Source organism: Quercus robur, chromosome 8 (genome assembly GCF_932294415.1).
Source record: "Quercus robur chromosome 8, dhQueRobu3.1, whole genome shotgun sequence".
NCBI classification, from domain to species: domain Eukaryota; kingdom Viridiplantae; phylum Streptophyta; class Magnoliopsida; order Fagales; family Fagaceae; genus Quercus; species Quercus robur.
Genome location: NC_065541.1, coordinates 19,951,675 through 19,965,738, shown reverse-complemented (window position 1 = coordinate 19,965,738; position 14,064 = coordinate 19,951,675). Strand labels below are relative to the sequence as shown.

Genomic DNA, 14,064 nt, shown 5'->3' with positions numbered 1-14,064 from the left:
TGCTACTTCCAAGAATCTATAAATACCTAAACACAAGCTATCTCACTCACGCTAGTTCTTGAAGAACAAACAGCATACAAAAAGTCTTAAACCAGTTGCACCATTTCTACACTAAGTTCTCCCACCTTCGAAAATGTCTCTTCAAGTTTCCGCAGTCCCTGCTCAAACCAAGAATCCAAATTCTAATAAAAAACGTCCCTTGGTGAATTATAGTCCTAGCTTATGGGGAGACCATTTCCTCTCTTATGCTAATGACGCCATGGTACGTAGATATAATACTTCTTTTAGCCTACGTGTCAGACTACGTAACTTTATTATTCTAATGTAAAATATTGATTCTTTCTAAATTTTGTATTCAAATGTCATAGTCTTGAACTTCATCATCTTTAAATCACCTAAATTTGTGCCACAATGTGTTAATTGTTTACTTCAATTTGCTTTTGTAGGAAACCAATGACAACTTGGAGCAAATTCAGAGGTTGAAGGAAGAAGTGGGGAAGTTGCTAATGGATCCCATCGATAAGCCTTCACAAAAGTTGGAGTTAATTGATGCAATCCAACGCTTGGGCGTGTCGTACCATTTTGAAAGTGAAATTGACGAAATATTACAACAAATTTACAAAGATAATCATAATGAGGTTGGTCAGGAAGACAATGGTAGTCTTTGCACTATTGCTCTTCGTTTTCGATTACTAAGACAACAAGGTTATAACATTCCAAGTGGTAAGTCCTCTTTTTTTGATCTATTATTTATTCATTAGATTGCACTATTTATTTGTGTATATTATTTTAGGAAACTTAAAGCTAGCACTTATCCCAAAAACAAAAAACAAAAATGAAATATAAGCTAGTTGCATTCTCATATTTGGCTCATGTCATGTATTGGTTGGTGAAGCAGATATCTTCAACAAATTCAAAGACAACAAGGGGAACTTCAAGGAATCACTTACTCATGATGTGCAGGGAATGTTACACTTGTATGAAGCTACGCATATGAGGGTGCATGGAGAAGATATACTTGATGAAGCACTTAAGTTTACTACTACTTACCTTAAGTCAGTGGTGACTAATTTAAACCCTACTCTTGCAACACAAGTAAATCGTGCCTTAAAGCGACCTATTCGAAAGTGCTTGCAAAGGGTAGAGGCAAGGCATTACTTCTCTACCTACAACGAAAATGCTTCACATAATGAAGTTCTACTAAAATTTGCAAAGCTAGATTTTAACATATTACAAAAACAACACCAAAAGGAACTTAGTCATATCTCAAGGTATGTTTTTAATTAATATCGCTCTATCTTGGTTTAAAACTTGTACAAGACAGGATTTTAAATGACAGTTTGTGTTGAATTTGTACCTTAGGTGGTGGAAAGATTTGGATTTTGCAAATAAACTATCTTTTGCACGAGATAGAGTGGTGGAGTGCTACTTCTGGATTTTGGGGGTGTACTTTGAACCCCAATACTCAATTGCTAGGAAGATACTAACCAAAATAATTTGTATGGCATCAACCATAGATGACATATATGATGCATATGGTACTTATGAAGAACTTGAGCTCTTCACAGATGCGATTAAAAGGTTTATAGCGTAGGCATATGACCTAACATGTTTTTAAATTTATGGGCTTTAAATGAATTCTGTACTCTTATTTGAAATATTTAATTTTTAGGTGTGATATCAACTGTATAGACCAAATCCCTGAGTACATGAAGTTGTGTTATAAAGCACTCCTGGATGTTTATGAAGAAATTGAGGATGAGATGTCCAAGGAAGGAAGATCATACCTTGTTTACTTTGCAACAGATGCGGTATACAAAAAAATAACAATAATAATTAATTCACTTAAACACATCCCCTTTTATTTTTTATTTTTTATTTTTTTTTATTCGCTCCCCTTTTATTTTATAAAATTTGAATTTTATAGTCACAATAATTAATACATTTGAACTTTCACTAAAAAAAAATAATAATAATAATTCGCTTAAGTCTATCCCCCTTTTTTTCATTAAAGTTGAATTTTTACAATCACAATATTTTATGCTTTGATGGAAACAGATGAAAAAACTTGTTCAAGCCTATTTTGTTGAAGCCAAGTGGTTTAACGAAGGATATATACCCACAATGGATGAGTATATGAGTAATGCTTTAAAATCTAGTGGCTACCCTACAGTTATAACCATATCTTTTGTTGGCATGGGAGATATAGTAACACGAGAGGTCTTCGAATGGGTCTCCCAGGAGCCTAAGATTGTTAAAGCAGCATCAACCATAAGCAGACTAATGGATGACATTGTCTCCCAAGAGGTACATAAGAGATTAGTCCATCACTGCAACTCAATTGTAGGCCTATAGTGAATGACATTTATGTGTTTCTGAATTTATTTGTTGCAGTTTGAGCAAAAGAGAGAGCATTTTGTCTCAAGCATTGATTGCTACATGAAGCAACATGGTGTCTCAAAAGAAGAGGTACATAACGAATTTCAAAAGCAAATCGAGAATGCATGGAAGGATATAAACCAAGGGTGCCTTAGACCTACCCAAGTGCCAATGCCTCTCCTCACACGAGTTCTCAATTTCTCACAAGTAATGGATCTGCTTTACAAGGATGGAGATGCATACACATATTGGAGAAGTGCTGATACAGGGTGTTACTTCATTGCTTGTTGACTCAGTACCAATTTGAATATGTTGATCCCAATATATGGGCAGAATCATGAGTTGGTTTGTTATTAAATAAAGTGGTGATAAAACTATCATACTTAATTATTATAAAAATAATTATAAGTATCTTTCTTTTTATATATATACTAGACTCATCATACGTGTTTTGTGCATGCAATAATACTCTTTTTTATTTATTTGTTTTTTTGGTTTAGTGTTATACTAATGTTTAAAAGTGATATATAGATAACCATGTATATTTATTATTTTTTTAAAAAAAGAGTTAAGGTAATGTGGAATACTGTTTAAAAATGAGATAAAGATCTGTAAAAAGTTAAAACACAATGGGACATTTGAATTTATGGATTAGAATAAGAATTGTGATAAGGAAAAAAAATTGAGATTTAAACAAAAGAAAGATGATACATGTTAGTGTGGATGGATTGGGGGATTTGTGATAACTGTATAAAACTTGGATAACAAAAATTTTGGAATGTTTTAAAGAATTAAAAAAAAAAAACCATAGAAATTTTGGAATAAGAATCAGTAATTTTTACGTGAAGTAGGGGTTTTTTTTTTTAATAAAGATATTTGAAGTATTCAAATACAAATAGATAACAAATACATATAGGAATCAAACATTTAAATACAAATGGGTGGTGAGAATAACGGGTTTTTTTTTTTTTTTCTCCTTTTGTATGTGAGATAGTATTATTCTTTTAACATTTTTTGGAAGAACTATTAATTTTGTATTTTTTTTTTCATAAAGACAATTGAATTATTTGAATTTAAATAGATAATAAATACAAATAGGAATCAGACATTTTAATACAAACGGGTAGTGAGAATAAATGTTTTTTCCCCCTTTTGTACATTTTTTTTTTTAAATATTAAGTATTTTAACACACACACATAAGGGGAGAGGGGAGAGGGGAGAAGGTTTTTCCCCTTTTGTACATGAGATAATATTACTATTTTAATCTTTTTTGCTTTTTTCTAGCAAAATAAATTAAACTAAAGGGTATGTCATTTCAGAATTTGTATGAAAATATTTTGATACGCCAAAAATTGAAGATGAAACAATAAAATCCTCTTCCTTCCTAAGAGATAAGTTTTAACATATTATATGAAAAAAAAAAAAAAAACATATAAAAGATAACTTAATAATGGACTCACAACAAATTTTTATCTTATATATATAAAAAAGTGGTTATGCCGCTACAGTGATTTAGCGTTGTACATTCAATGTTAAATCACTATTTATATACAGTGAAAATTTGGTGAGGCACTTTGTCCCTTTTTTTTTTTAGTTTCGAACAATAGCTACAGTACCAGGCGGCACTGTAGCTACAGTAGTTACTTTTTTTTGTCATCTATTTGAACTTTTTTTTTTCCATATATATTGTTATACTGACGCAACAAATTTTACAATATCTTCACAATTATTGAGGTGTCAATTTCTTATAAGTCAAAATAAAATAATAAAATATGAAACTGTGACCAACCACAACTGAAAAACTGCTATGCTGCTACAGTGATTTAGCAGTGTTAAATCACTATTTATTTATGGTGAAAATTTGGTGAGGCACTTTGCCTTTTTTTTTTTTTTTTTTTTTAGTTTCAAACAATAGCTACAGTACCAGTGGCACTGTAGCTATAGTAGTTACATTTTTTTGTCATCTGTTTGTACTTTTTTTTCCATATATATTGTTAAACTGACACAACAAATTTCACAATATTTTCACAATTATTGAGATGTCAATTTCTTATAAGTTAAAATAAAATAATAAAATATGAAACTGTGACCAACCACAACTGGAAATAAATATTTTGTGAAAATGTTGTGACACTTGTTATGTGAATGAGTAAAAGCTACAGTACTTTTGGTTTGTTCGAGTGGCACTGTAGCTATAGTAGCTACAACGCTTTTTTTTTTTTTTTTCTTTTCAGTCTTCCGTTTGTACTTTTTTTCTTTTAATTATTTATAAGAACCCCCATATATATTGTTATACTAACACAACAAATTTCACAATATTTCTTTATAATAAAAGTGGCTATGCTGCTACAGTGCTTCGACACTGTGCATCCAGAGTGTTGACACTATGCAGCACTATAGCTGCAACAGTTTTTTTATTTTTTCCCTAGTAATCGGTTTGTGTTTTTTTTTTTTCTTTTAAATATTGATGTAAGCTGACATTTATATTGTTATTTACAATATTTTCACAATTATTGATGTGTCAATTTCTTATAAGTCGAAATAAAATAATATTTTCACAATATTTTCACAAGTCGAAATAAAATAAAAATTTTCACAATTTTTTTTTTTTTTTTGTTTGTTCAACCCTTTTGTTTATTCAACTAGCATTGTAGCTACAGTGCCTATAGTTTTTTTTTTTTTTTTCAATAATCGGTTTGTGTGATTTTTCCCTTTTAAATATTGATGTAAGCTGACATTTATATTATTATACTGACACAACAAATTTCACAATATTTTCACAATTATTGTCGTGTCAATTTCTTACAAGTTGAAATAAAATAATAAAATATGAGACTGTAGCTAACCACAATTGAAAAAAAATGTTACAACACTCATTATTATCACAAGATTTTCACAATTGTTTTTCCCTTTACAATTGTTGAAATCTCAGTTTCTTATATATCAAATAAAAAAAATGCTAAATCCACAACATTTTAACATTAATTTCACAACAAATCATAGGTAAGCTATTATTGATGGATAGCACTGAAGCTATAGTGCTTTTGGTTTATTCAACTGGCATTGTAGCTACAGTGCCTAAAGTTTTTTTTTTTTTTTTTTTTTTTTCGGTTTGTGTTTTATTTTTCTTTGAAATATTTATGTAAGCTGGTATATATATTGTTATACTAACACAACAAATTTTACAATATTTTCACAATTATTGACGTGCCAATTTCTTATAAGTCGAAATAAAATAATAAAATATGAGATTGTGACTAACCACAATTGAAAATAAATGTTTTAAGAAAGTGTTACAACATTTACTATTATCACAATATTTTTACAATTGTTGATATCTCAGTTTCTTATAGATCAAATAAAAAAATGCTAAGTCCACAACATTTTAACATTAATTTCGACCATGCCTAAAGTTTTTTTTTTTTCCCAGTAATCGGTTTGTGTTTTTTTTCTTTTAAATATTTATGTAAACTAGCATATATATTATTATACTAACACAACAAATTTCACAATATTTTTACAAATATTGAAGTATCAATTTCTTACAAGTCGAAATAAAATAATGAAATATGAGACTGTGACCAACCACAATTGAAAATAAATGTTTGGAGAATAACAATAACAATGTTATTAGTTTAAAACCAATAATAACTTGTCATTTAGAATTTGTTCTAAAAATGTTATGAATGTAGCATTTCTCTCAAATAAAATAAAAAAATATCTATTCGGATCCTAAAAAGGAAGATATTGTGAAAATATTGTGATGTTTTGTTGTATTCTTAGACTTCTTTATTAATTTAATCAAATTGGGTGAGCAAAAATTCACGATTTCTTGTGCATATTTGTAGAGGGAAAGATATTCCATAAGGGAAATGCATATAATAAGGGGGAGAAGACATGAAGTTAATAAGAAAACTTTGTTTTGTTTGTTTTTCTTTATGTTTGTTTTCTTATTTGCTTCATGGTACTTTGAGTTATGTTTAGTATATTTGCTTTGTTGTTCTCATACATCATGTTTGTGTTGGACATGCATACATCCTTATACTATTGTTCTTTATTAATTGCATGTTTGGATAATCATTTGCTTTGCTATGTAATCATTGTAGTCATTTATTTATGACTGTTTTGGTGTATGGTTAAGTTACTCATATGTTTTACATCATGTTTACTTGATCACAATAGACCTGTTACATTATACTTGTCCTTTTATTACTTGCTTTTCCTTGAGGGTCTAATGTATTTTGTGCAAGTGTTTCAAGTTATAAGTATATATGTTCCAAGTACATTACAGCTCCTAAATTTAGGTGTGAGTGAGTTTTGCCATTATTCCCAAACTCACGTTTAAGTCTAAAGTCTATTTTAAAGTGTTTTGTCACAGAATAGCCAAATGGGGAGATTGTTTAATCAACCATGTATTGGCTTTATTCCGTGCCAAATTCGCTTGTAATTTAGCATGTAGAAACCCTATATTTAGGTGAGAATAATGTAAGAGTTGTGTGTGAGAGAGTGTAAAACAACTCAAGTCGTGTGCATTCAAGGGGAGTCTCATGAATGGATCTCACGACTGACTCACGACAAGCAAGTCGTCAAAGTGCAACACATATGAAGCATGCATGAAGCAAAAGGGTCACGACAATTGGAGCACTATAGGACAAAAAGTACAGTTTGGCCTGGCAGTTAACTCGCAACTCGTTCCAATCGCAAGGTTATGTCGCTAGAGTACCCTATGTTGTTGAAAACTGACTTTTCACATTCCATCTCATACCTTACTATAAATACCCTTATACCCACGAAATGTATGGTGCTGAAAAGGAAGCCTATTGAGAGAAAAACTCTAATAAAGGTTTCTATAACACACCCACCTTATTAGAGAGAGAGCTACTCATTCTTAGAGAAAAATCTTTGTAGTATCTTCTCTTTCTCTCTCACACTGTTATACCTATTAAGAGGAGATTTGTACCCAAACACTAACCACACCTATTCAAAGTGTTGAGAGTGTTTTTGGAGCTTGGGAAGCATTGGAAGATACTAAGGATGGCAGATGCAATATGGAGCTTATTGCGGGATCCAGAAAACTAGAGAAGACAAGGTTAGGCATAACCCTGTTGGAGCAAGAAGCTTGAAGTGCTTAGGTGCATCGGGTAAATTAGGCTTGGAGGGTCTATTGCTATTCATGTATCCTAGCTTTATTCTTTAGTGGATCATTTCACCGCTTGGAGGGCGGCAGAGAGGTTTTTCACTGAGTTCTTCGGTTTCCTCTACGATAACATGTGTCGGTGTTATCCTTGTATTTGTATCTCTCTTCTCTTACTCTTTAACCATTAATTACTGCTGTGTTTGTAATTGATTATGTGCTAAAGTAGTTTGCCAAATTGGGTATTGCTTATACTTCATATTCCGCACATACATTGTTTGAATATAAGCTTATGTTGGTTATTTTGTAATTGGGAGCCTATACATTCATTAGTGTTTTACACACTAATTGAACTTTCACATTCACTATTAGAGCAATCACACCAATCCTTGGAAAATAGAAAAAGTGTCAATTTTTACACATTTTTGCTAAAAAAAAACTACCTGATACTGTGCATATACAAAAATACTACATTAACTGTGTAAATATACACAATTACTGTAACTTTCCATTTCATTATTTAAATATACTTTCTCTCTCCTCTTTCACCTCCTTCTCTCTCTTTCCCCTTGACTCTCTTTCTCTCTTCCTTGACTCAACCTAAAACAAACCCAAGCTGAAAACTCATCAAAAATCTGAAAAATCAAAAAAAAAAAAAAAAAAAAAAAAAACAACAACAACAACAACAACCACTCAAATAAATCTGAAAACTCATCACAAATCCAACTCAAAATCAACCCCAAAAAAAAACCCAATAAAAAGTCGATTTGAAAAACTCAAATCAGCGCTAAACCCAAGCTGATGTTGCTGTCACCTCTGCCATGGGTTTGTATCAAAGTGAAGTTTGGAGGTTTGTTTATGGAGTTTTTGGGTGAAGAAAGGGGAGAGGAAGAAGGAAAGTGACCAGTGAAGAAAGAGGGAAGGAAGAAGAAAAAGAAAGAAAAGTGACCATGAGAAAGAGAGTAGTGTTCAAAAAAGAGAGAAAGTTTGTTTTGCCGTGGGTTGTTGAAATAATATAAAATGATTATTTAAAGAAAAAAAGAGTGTATAATAGACAATCTAATGTAGGTGTTTTTGTAAAGAGCTTATGTAAAATAAAAAAAAATGGATTCCTATACTAAAATAAATAAAATATTAGAATGACTAATGTGAATGCTCTTAAAGTTGTTTTGTCCCCTAAGGCTATAGTCTTTTTTTTTTCTTAAACACGGAAGCAGTTTTAATTCCATTGAATAGAAATAGAGTTCCTTTATATTTCTTTTTTACTTTTCCCTTTAGTCATGATCTTGCGTTTGTTTTTTGTTTGAAGTTATTCCAAATTTGAACGTTAATTAATTGGAAGTTAAAGAAATAGCCTTCATGCTTAAATCACTGGTAGGCTAACTTAATACATGGTTATTTGTCCCCTTGGATGATTGGTTTGCTTTGAATGAATAGGAAAGTTAGGCTACTATCTGATATGTGCATGATATAATTATGAGTTGGTTTTTGGTTAGTAGCTTTTATGTTTGCATTCATATGCTTACCCTTCACTTCAATAACTTGTTGCATGCTTCTTAGTCATTTGATTCCTTAAGAGTATGTTATAGTAATTGATTATGAACATTTTCTAAATGTAGGATTTCTAATTTGATGCACTTTGGAAGTTTAGAGGAGTTCTAGGAAGAGTTTAAGGATATAAATAAAGAGGAGCATATTTCAAGGCTGCATAAAATGTTAGCCCCCCATCTTCTTAGAAGTATAATTCTTAAACTCGTTCAATGTGACAATTAGTTTCACTTTATTTAATTTTTGGATTCCCAACATTGCTTTGCCATGCGTATCACTATTAGCTTTGTCATATGAATTTCTAACTTTAACTCAACTCAACTTATCCAAGTCTCAATCCAAATTGATTGGCGATGCTATATGAATCCTTATTCCAATTAGTTCTAGTTGGATTTTTAATGAATACTAAAACTCTGCCTATGTTGTTCTCAATATCTTCACTTCTTTGTTAATTGGTTCAAGACTGCAAAAAGAATGATTTTGATAGGTGGATTGCTGTTACGATTCTAGTTTCCCACATTACTTAAGTATAAGTTTAAACATGTGTATATAATCTAAAGGCTAGATTAAAATAACTGATAGGTAAGTGGGGTCACTATCAAAACTTAGTTTGTAGATGCTTGGGGAGGATCCAAACGGCTAGATGAAGATAATAAATTCTTAATTTCACTCAATAGAGGCTCATCAAAATAGGAAGTGATATACCATTTTTGAATCAGAGTTGTTTACAAAGCCACAACAATTTCATATAAAAATGAGCAATATATATACATACAGTGACAGAGCTAGAAAAATTTTCAGGGGGAGCCAAGTTAAATATTAAAAAAAATTTAAGTAGAAAAAAAATCCATAACCCAAACTAAATACTTTATTTCATAAATAAACTTTAACTCAATAAAATTATATCTTACCTTCTCCATTATATTAAAAGTTTTTATGTTTGATTCTGAACTAACTTTTCTAATAATTTTTTACACAATCACTTAAACATTTATTTGATAATCCTAAATTCTATGTAATCTTTCCTACCAAACATATATATAACGTTACACTATTTTTTAAAAATTTTGGGTTAAATTATACTGTTTGACAGTATATAAAAATTATTACATATCATAAACTCAACAAATTACTAGCAAAAAAAAAAACCACCTATTATTCATTATTATTATATTAAACAAAAACAAAACTATTATATACTTTTATATAATGTGTGAATTGTTGTACAGCTGTACAGCCAGTTCACCATCACAATTCACAATACATTCAGCCAAAGGCAATGGGTTAATGTCATTTGTGAACTGCTTTACAGTAGTGATAGCGGACAAAGCAAAAGAGTGAGAGAGAACAAAGATAGAGTGAGAAAGTTGTACCACCAGTTGGACTGGTTTAGGAGTGGAGTTGAGCAGGCGATCAGAGGACTACAGGGCAAGGCAAGGCGGCGCTGCAATGGGGTAGACAATTTTTTTTTCTTCTTCTTTTATTTATTTTAAATATATTGGTGATTTGGGATTTCAAGATTTGTTAGAGGAGATCTGGGTTTTTGTTAGTATTTGGACTTTGGAGGATCATGGGCAAAGAATTGGGCCAGAAGGGGGATTAATTTTTTTGGGCTTTTTGTGTCCATTTCATTTTATTGTTATTTTTTTAAGGCGATTTACACTTACTAGTTTAGTTCAAAATTCTGAGCTTGAAGGAGTAGATTCTATAATTTTGGGTGGGTGGTCTCTAGTGAAGAAAAGTTTCTTTAATTTCCAAGTTTATTACCGATTATACTAACAAATAATGAAAATTTCAAAAAGCTAGGTGGGCCAGCCTCCGCTTCTGTATACGCACTACCATAAGTGCAAAGGAAACTCAAACTTTACAATATATACGCACACTACCGTAAGTGCAAAGCAAAATAACTATGCAAGAGCAATTTTTTGAGCATGCTTCAGGAGGCACAGATCAAAAGAAACAAAAATAAACAAAACAGTCTATTTCTCTTCTTTACCTCACACTTTCTCAGCAGCTAAACATTGAAACAAATATAATAAAAACTCAACTTTGAGACCCTATTCTATTTAAACCAATTTCAATATGAATTTTGATCCATATCAATCAAAGAAAATTGAAACTTGAAAAAGATCATATAAATAAGCGTCGAAGATGCAATGCCTTGCCATATGATATCTATGAAATTAAGTATTTTACAGCTTCATGTAGATTTGAAACACTGAGAGAACTGAAATAGCCTTAATTTTCAAGGGTCAAATAATTTGGTTAAGAATTAGAATGCAATCACTTATTTAACAAATAAGGACAAAAGATCACAACATCATGAATAAAGTACTATTCTTCTAAATTAGTGAATTAATTACATGGTAGTATGTTATGACATAGGCAAATAGTTCCCATGATTTAGAATTCCTAAGCAAATCTAAATATTCCCAAAAAGCATATATTAATCTCCAAAACACATATAATTATAGCACTTGCTATGTTGGACAAAGCTTATCTACAAAAAATTTCCCCAAAGCCAAAGCTTATCTACAAAAAATAGTGAAACCTAGATGGAATTTCTAGAAATATTTTGGAGGTTTTGTCGAAATGTATATCTCAATACTTCTCATCTTATGAAGATGGGAGATACTTCCAGAGATGGTGATGTTATTAAACCCATTATAAATATTCAGGTAATAACATCAATTACCAAAATATAACAGCAATTCATAGAATAACATAAACACAATCAACAAACACGTACATGAAGGGTGAGGCCACAACCACCACCACTACCAACAACAACCACCATTACCTTCAATTCACACACAGCCAAATCCACAAACACATTCTAGCCAAAAAAAACATCAACTACATATGCACACCATCACTCCCCCAAGGCACAAAAACAATCCATCAAATAACAACAACTCAATTCCTAGAAACTAAAACTGAAACAAACCCAGAAGCACAAATGAATTAGTTACACTAACACATGAATGTGATATTAATGAATCTTCCAAGTACTTAATTTCTTATCTTCCTTTTACTTTTGCCGGATTTTCTTGCCAAGCAAATAGAGTAACAAATCCATTAAAAAACGTCCTTTTAAAATGAAACAAAAAAAAACAAGGGTAAATTACTATTTTGGTTCATAAACTTTACTAAAAGCTTGTTTTTTGTCCCTAAACTTTAAAAAATTCTTTTTTCATCCATAAACTTTGTAAAGAGTTTTTTGAATAGTATAGAAACAAAAATAATGACGAAAAAAGAACTTTTTCAATAGTTTAGGGATGAAAAACAAACTTTTAGTAAAGTTTAAAGACATAAATAAAACATTTTCAATAGTTTAGGGACGAAATATGAACTTTTCAATAATTTAGAGATGAAAAATGAATTTCTTAAAGTTTAGAGATAAAAAAGAACTTTTTCAATAATTTAGGAATGAAAAACAAACTTTTAGTAAAATTTAAGGACATAAATAAAACATTTTTAATAGTTTAAGGACGAAATATAAACTTTTCAATAATTTAAGGACGAAAAATGAATTTCTTAGGGCCTGTTTAGCAGCCTTATTCAAACACAAAACTACACATTTTAAACAACATAATACACATTTTCACACATTTTTTTACTCACACGTATATCAAAAACACTCAAACAATATTATTCAAACTAACTCACCAAACAGGCCCTTAAAATTTAGGGATAAAAAACAAACTTTTGATAAAATTTAAGGACCAAGATAGTATTTTACTCAAAAAAACAAATACTCATGTAGAATTAAATGAAAATTGTCACATGCGTTAAAAAAAAAAAAAAAAAAAAAAAAACCCAAAAGGTTTAGAGAACACGTGTATCTTTTCAACAACAATTTCATGTTGCCTAAGCATAGTGGATGACTTACATGGCTATTGTCAAGTGCATTGGGAATGACTTCCATGAATGCTTTAACATGCAAAGTGGTCCATTGTAGGAAAAGAATGTACTAAGAATTCTTTTACTGAAAAAAAAAAAAGTCTCTAATAATAAAAAAATAAATATTCTATTAATCTTCATGAAAGTAAATATTCTATGGTTAATTTTCATCATGAAGTTAGGAAATAGATGACAACAAAATGAAGAAAAGAACTTGAAGGATAGACACCTCACATGCCGGGTGTCATTCAAGAAGAAACCAAATAAATTCTAGAGCAATGTATTCTAAAGCATTCAGGAACAAGCCAACAGATCTGAATGATATGAAAACAGAGCATTATAAATAGTGCACCTTCTAACAACAAATAAAAAAAATATAATCTTCCTTTCTTATTAAAAGCCCAGGCCTCTCCGCATGCCTCCCTACTAACCTAACTCAAAAATTCTCCTCCTAGCCATTCAATTACCAACTTTTTCCCAACACCCTGCAAAACCAAAGGAACCCAAAAAAAAGTACACCCACCAATTGTCAATAGCATTTTTGGTTTGTCACATGGGTGGCTTTTTAGTGCTTTAGTGATTCCATTGACAACTAAAACCAAGAGACACAAACCATGAAGTAGACTTATGTAAGAGTATAACTATTGAATTATGAAAAAAGAAAAATGCAAAAGTGAGTAAGACATTTTGTCAAACACATGGTGTACATGTTCTAAATGGAAATAAAAGGATAATTGAACAACATTAATCACCCAAAAAATAAATAATTGAAGGAAAAACCTTCAAAATGATCCATAAATAAAAAATAAAAATAAAATAAAAAAATAAAAAGCAAAATCAATATTAAAATGTTCTTTTATCGAAAGGGATAAACTAATCTCACATCAATGTTATTTTTTAGATATTTTTTATTAGAGTAAAAATCAAGCCACATAATTGTACATTGTTCTAATCATGCAGAAATTGATGGTCTCCTCCATATGCTTTGATCAAACCCAACAAAAAATTCAATAGATTATGATGCTCGACTCGCACAGATCTTGTTGTTCAATTGAAGGAACTCGCTGATGGGTCGTTGCTATAGCTTCCACTGCTCTTT

The 14,064-nt window shown here is 30.6% G+C and overlaps 2 protein-coding genes across 2 annotated transcripts; both read left to right on the top strand.

The window, feature by feature from the left end:
* Nucleotides 1-65: 65 nt before the first annotated feature.
* LOC126694932 ((-)-germacrene D synthase-like) lies at nucleotides 66-1,609 on the top strand. Its single transcript, XM_050391487.1, has 4 exons — nucleotides 66-262; nucleotides 447-723; nucleotides 899-1,271; nucleotides 1,363-1,609. Exons 1-4 carry the CDS (start codon nucleotides 134-136, stop codon nucleotides 1,592-1,594), a joined length of 1,011 nt encoding a protein of 336 aa, XP_050247444.1. The 5' UTR covers nucleotides 66-133; the 3' UTR covers nucleotides 1,595-1,609.
* Nucleotides 1,610-1,709: 100 nt separating this feature from the next.
* LOC126696009 (probable terpene synthase 2) lies at nucleotides 1,710-2,670 on the top strand. The gene is made up of 3 exons (XM_050392799.1): nucleotides 1,710-1,811; nucleotides 2,059-2,307; nucleotides 2,395-2,670. Exons 1-3 carry the CDS (start codon nucleotides 1,710-1,712, stop codon nucleotides 2,668-2,670), a joined length of 627 nt encoding a protein of 208 aa, XP_050248756.1.
* Nucleotides 2,671-14,064: the final 11,394 nt, after the last annotated feature.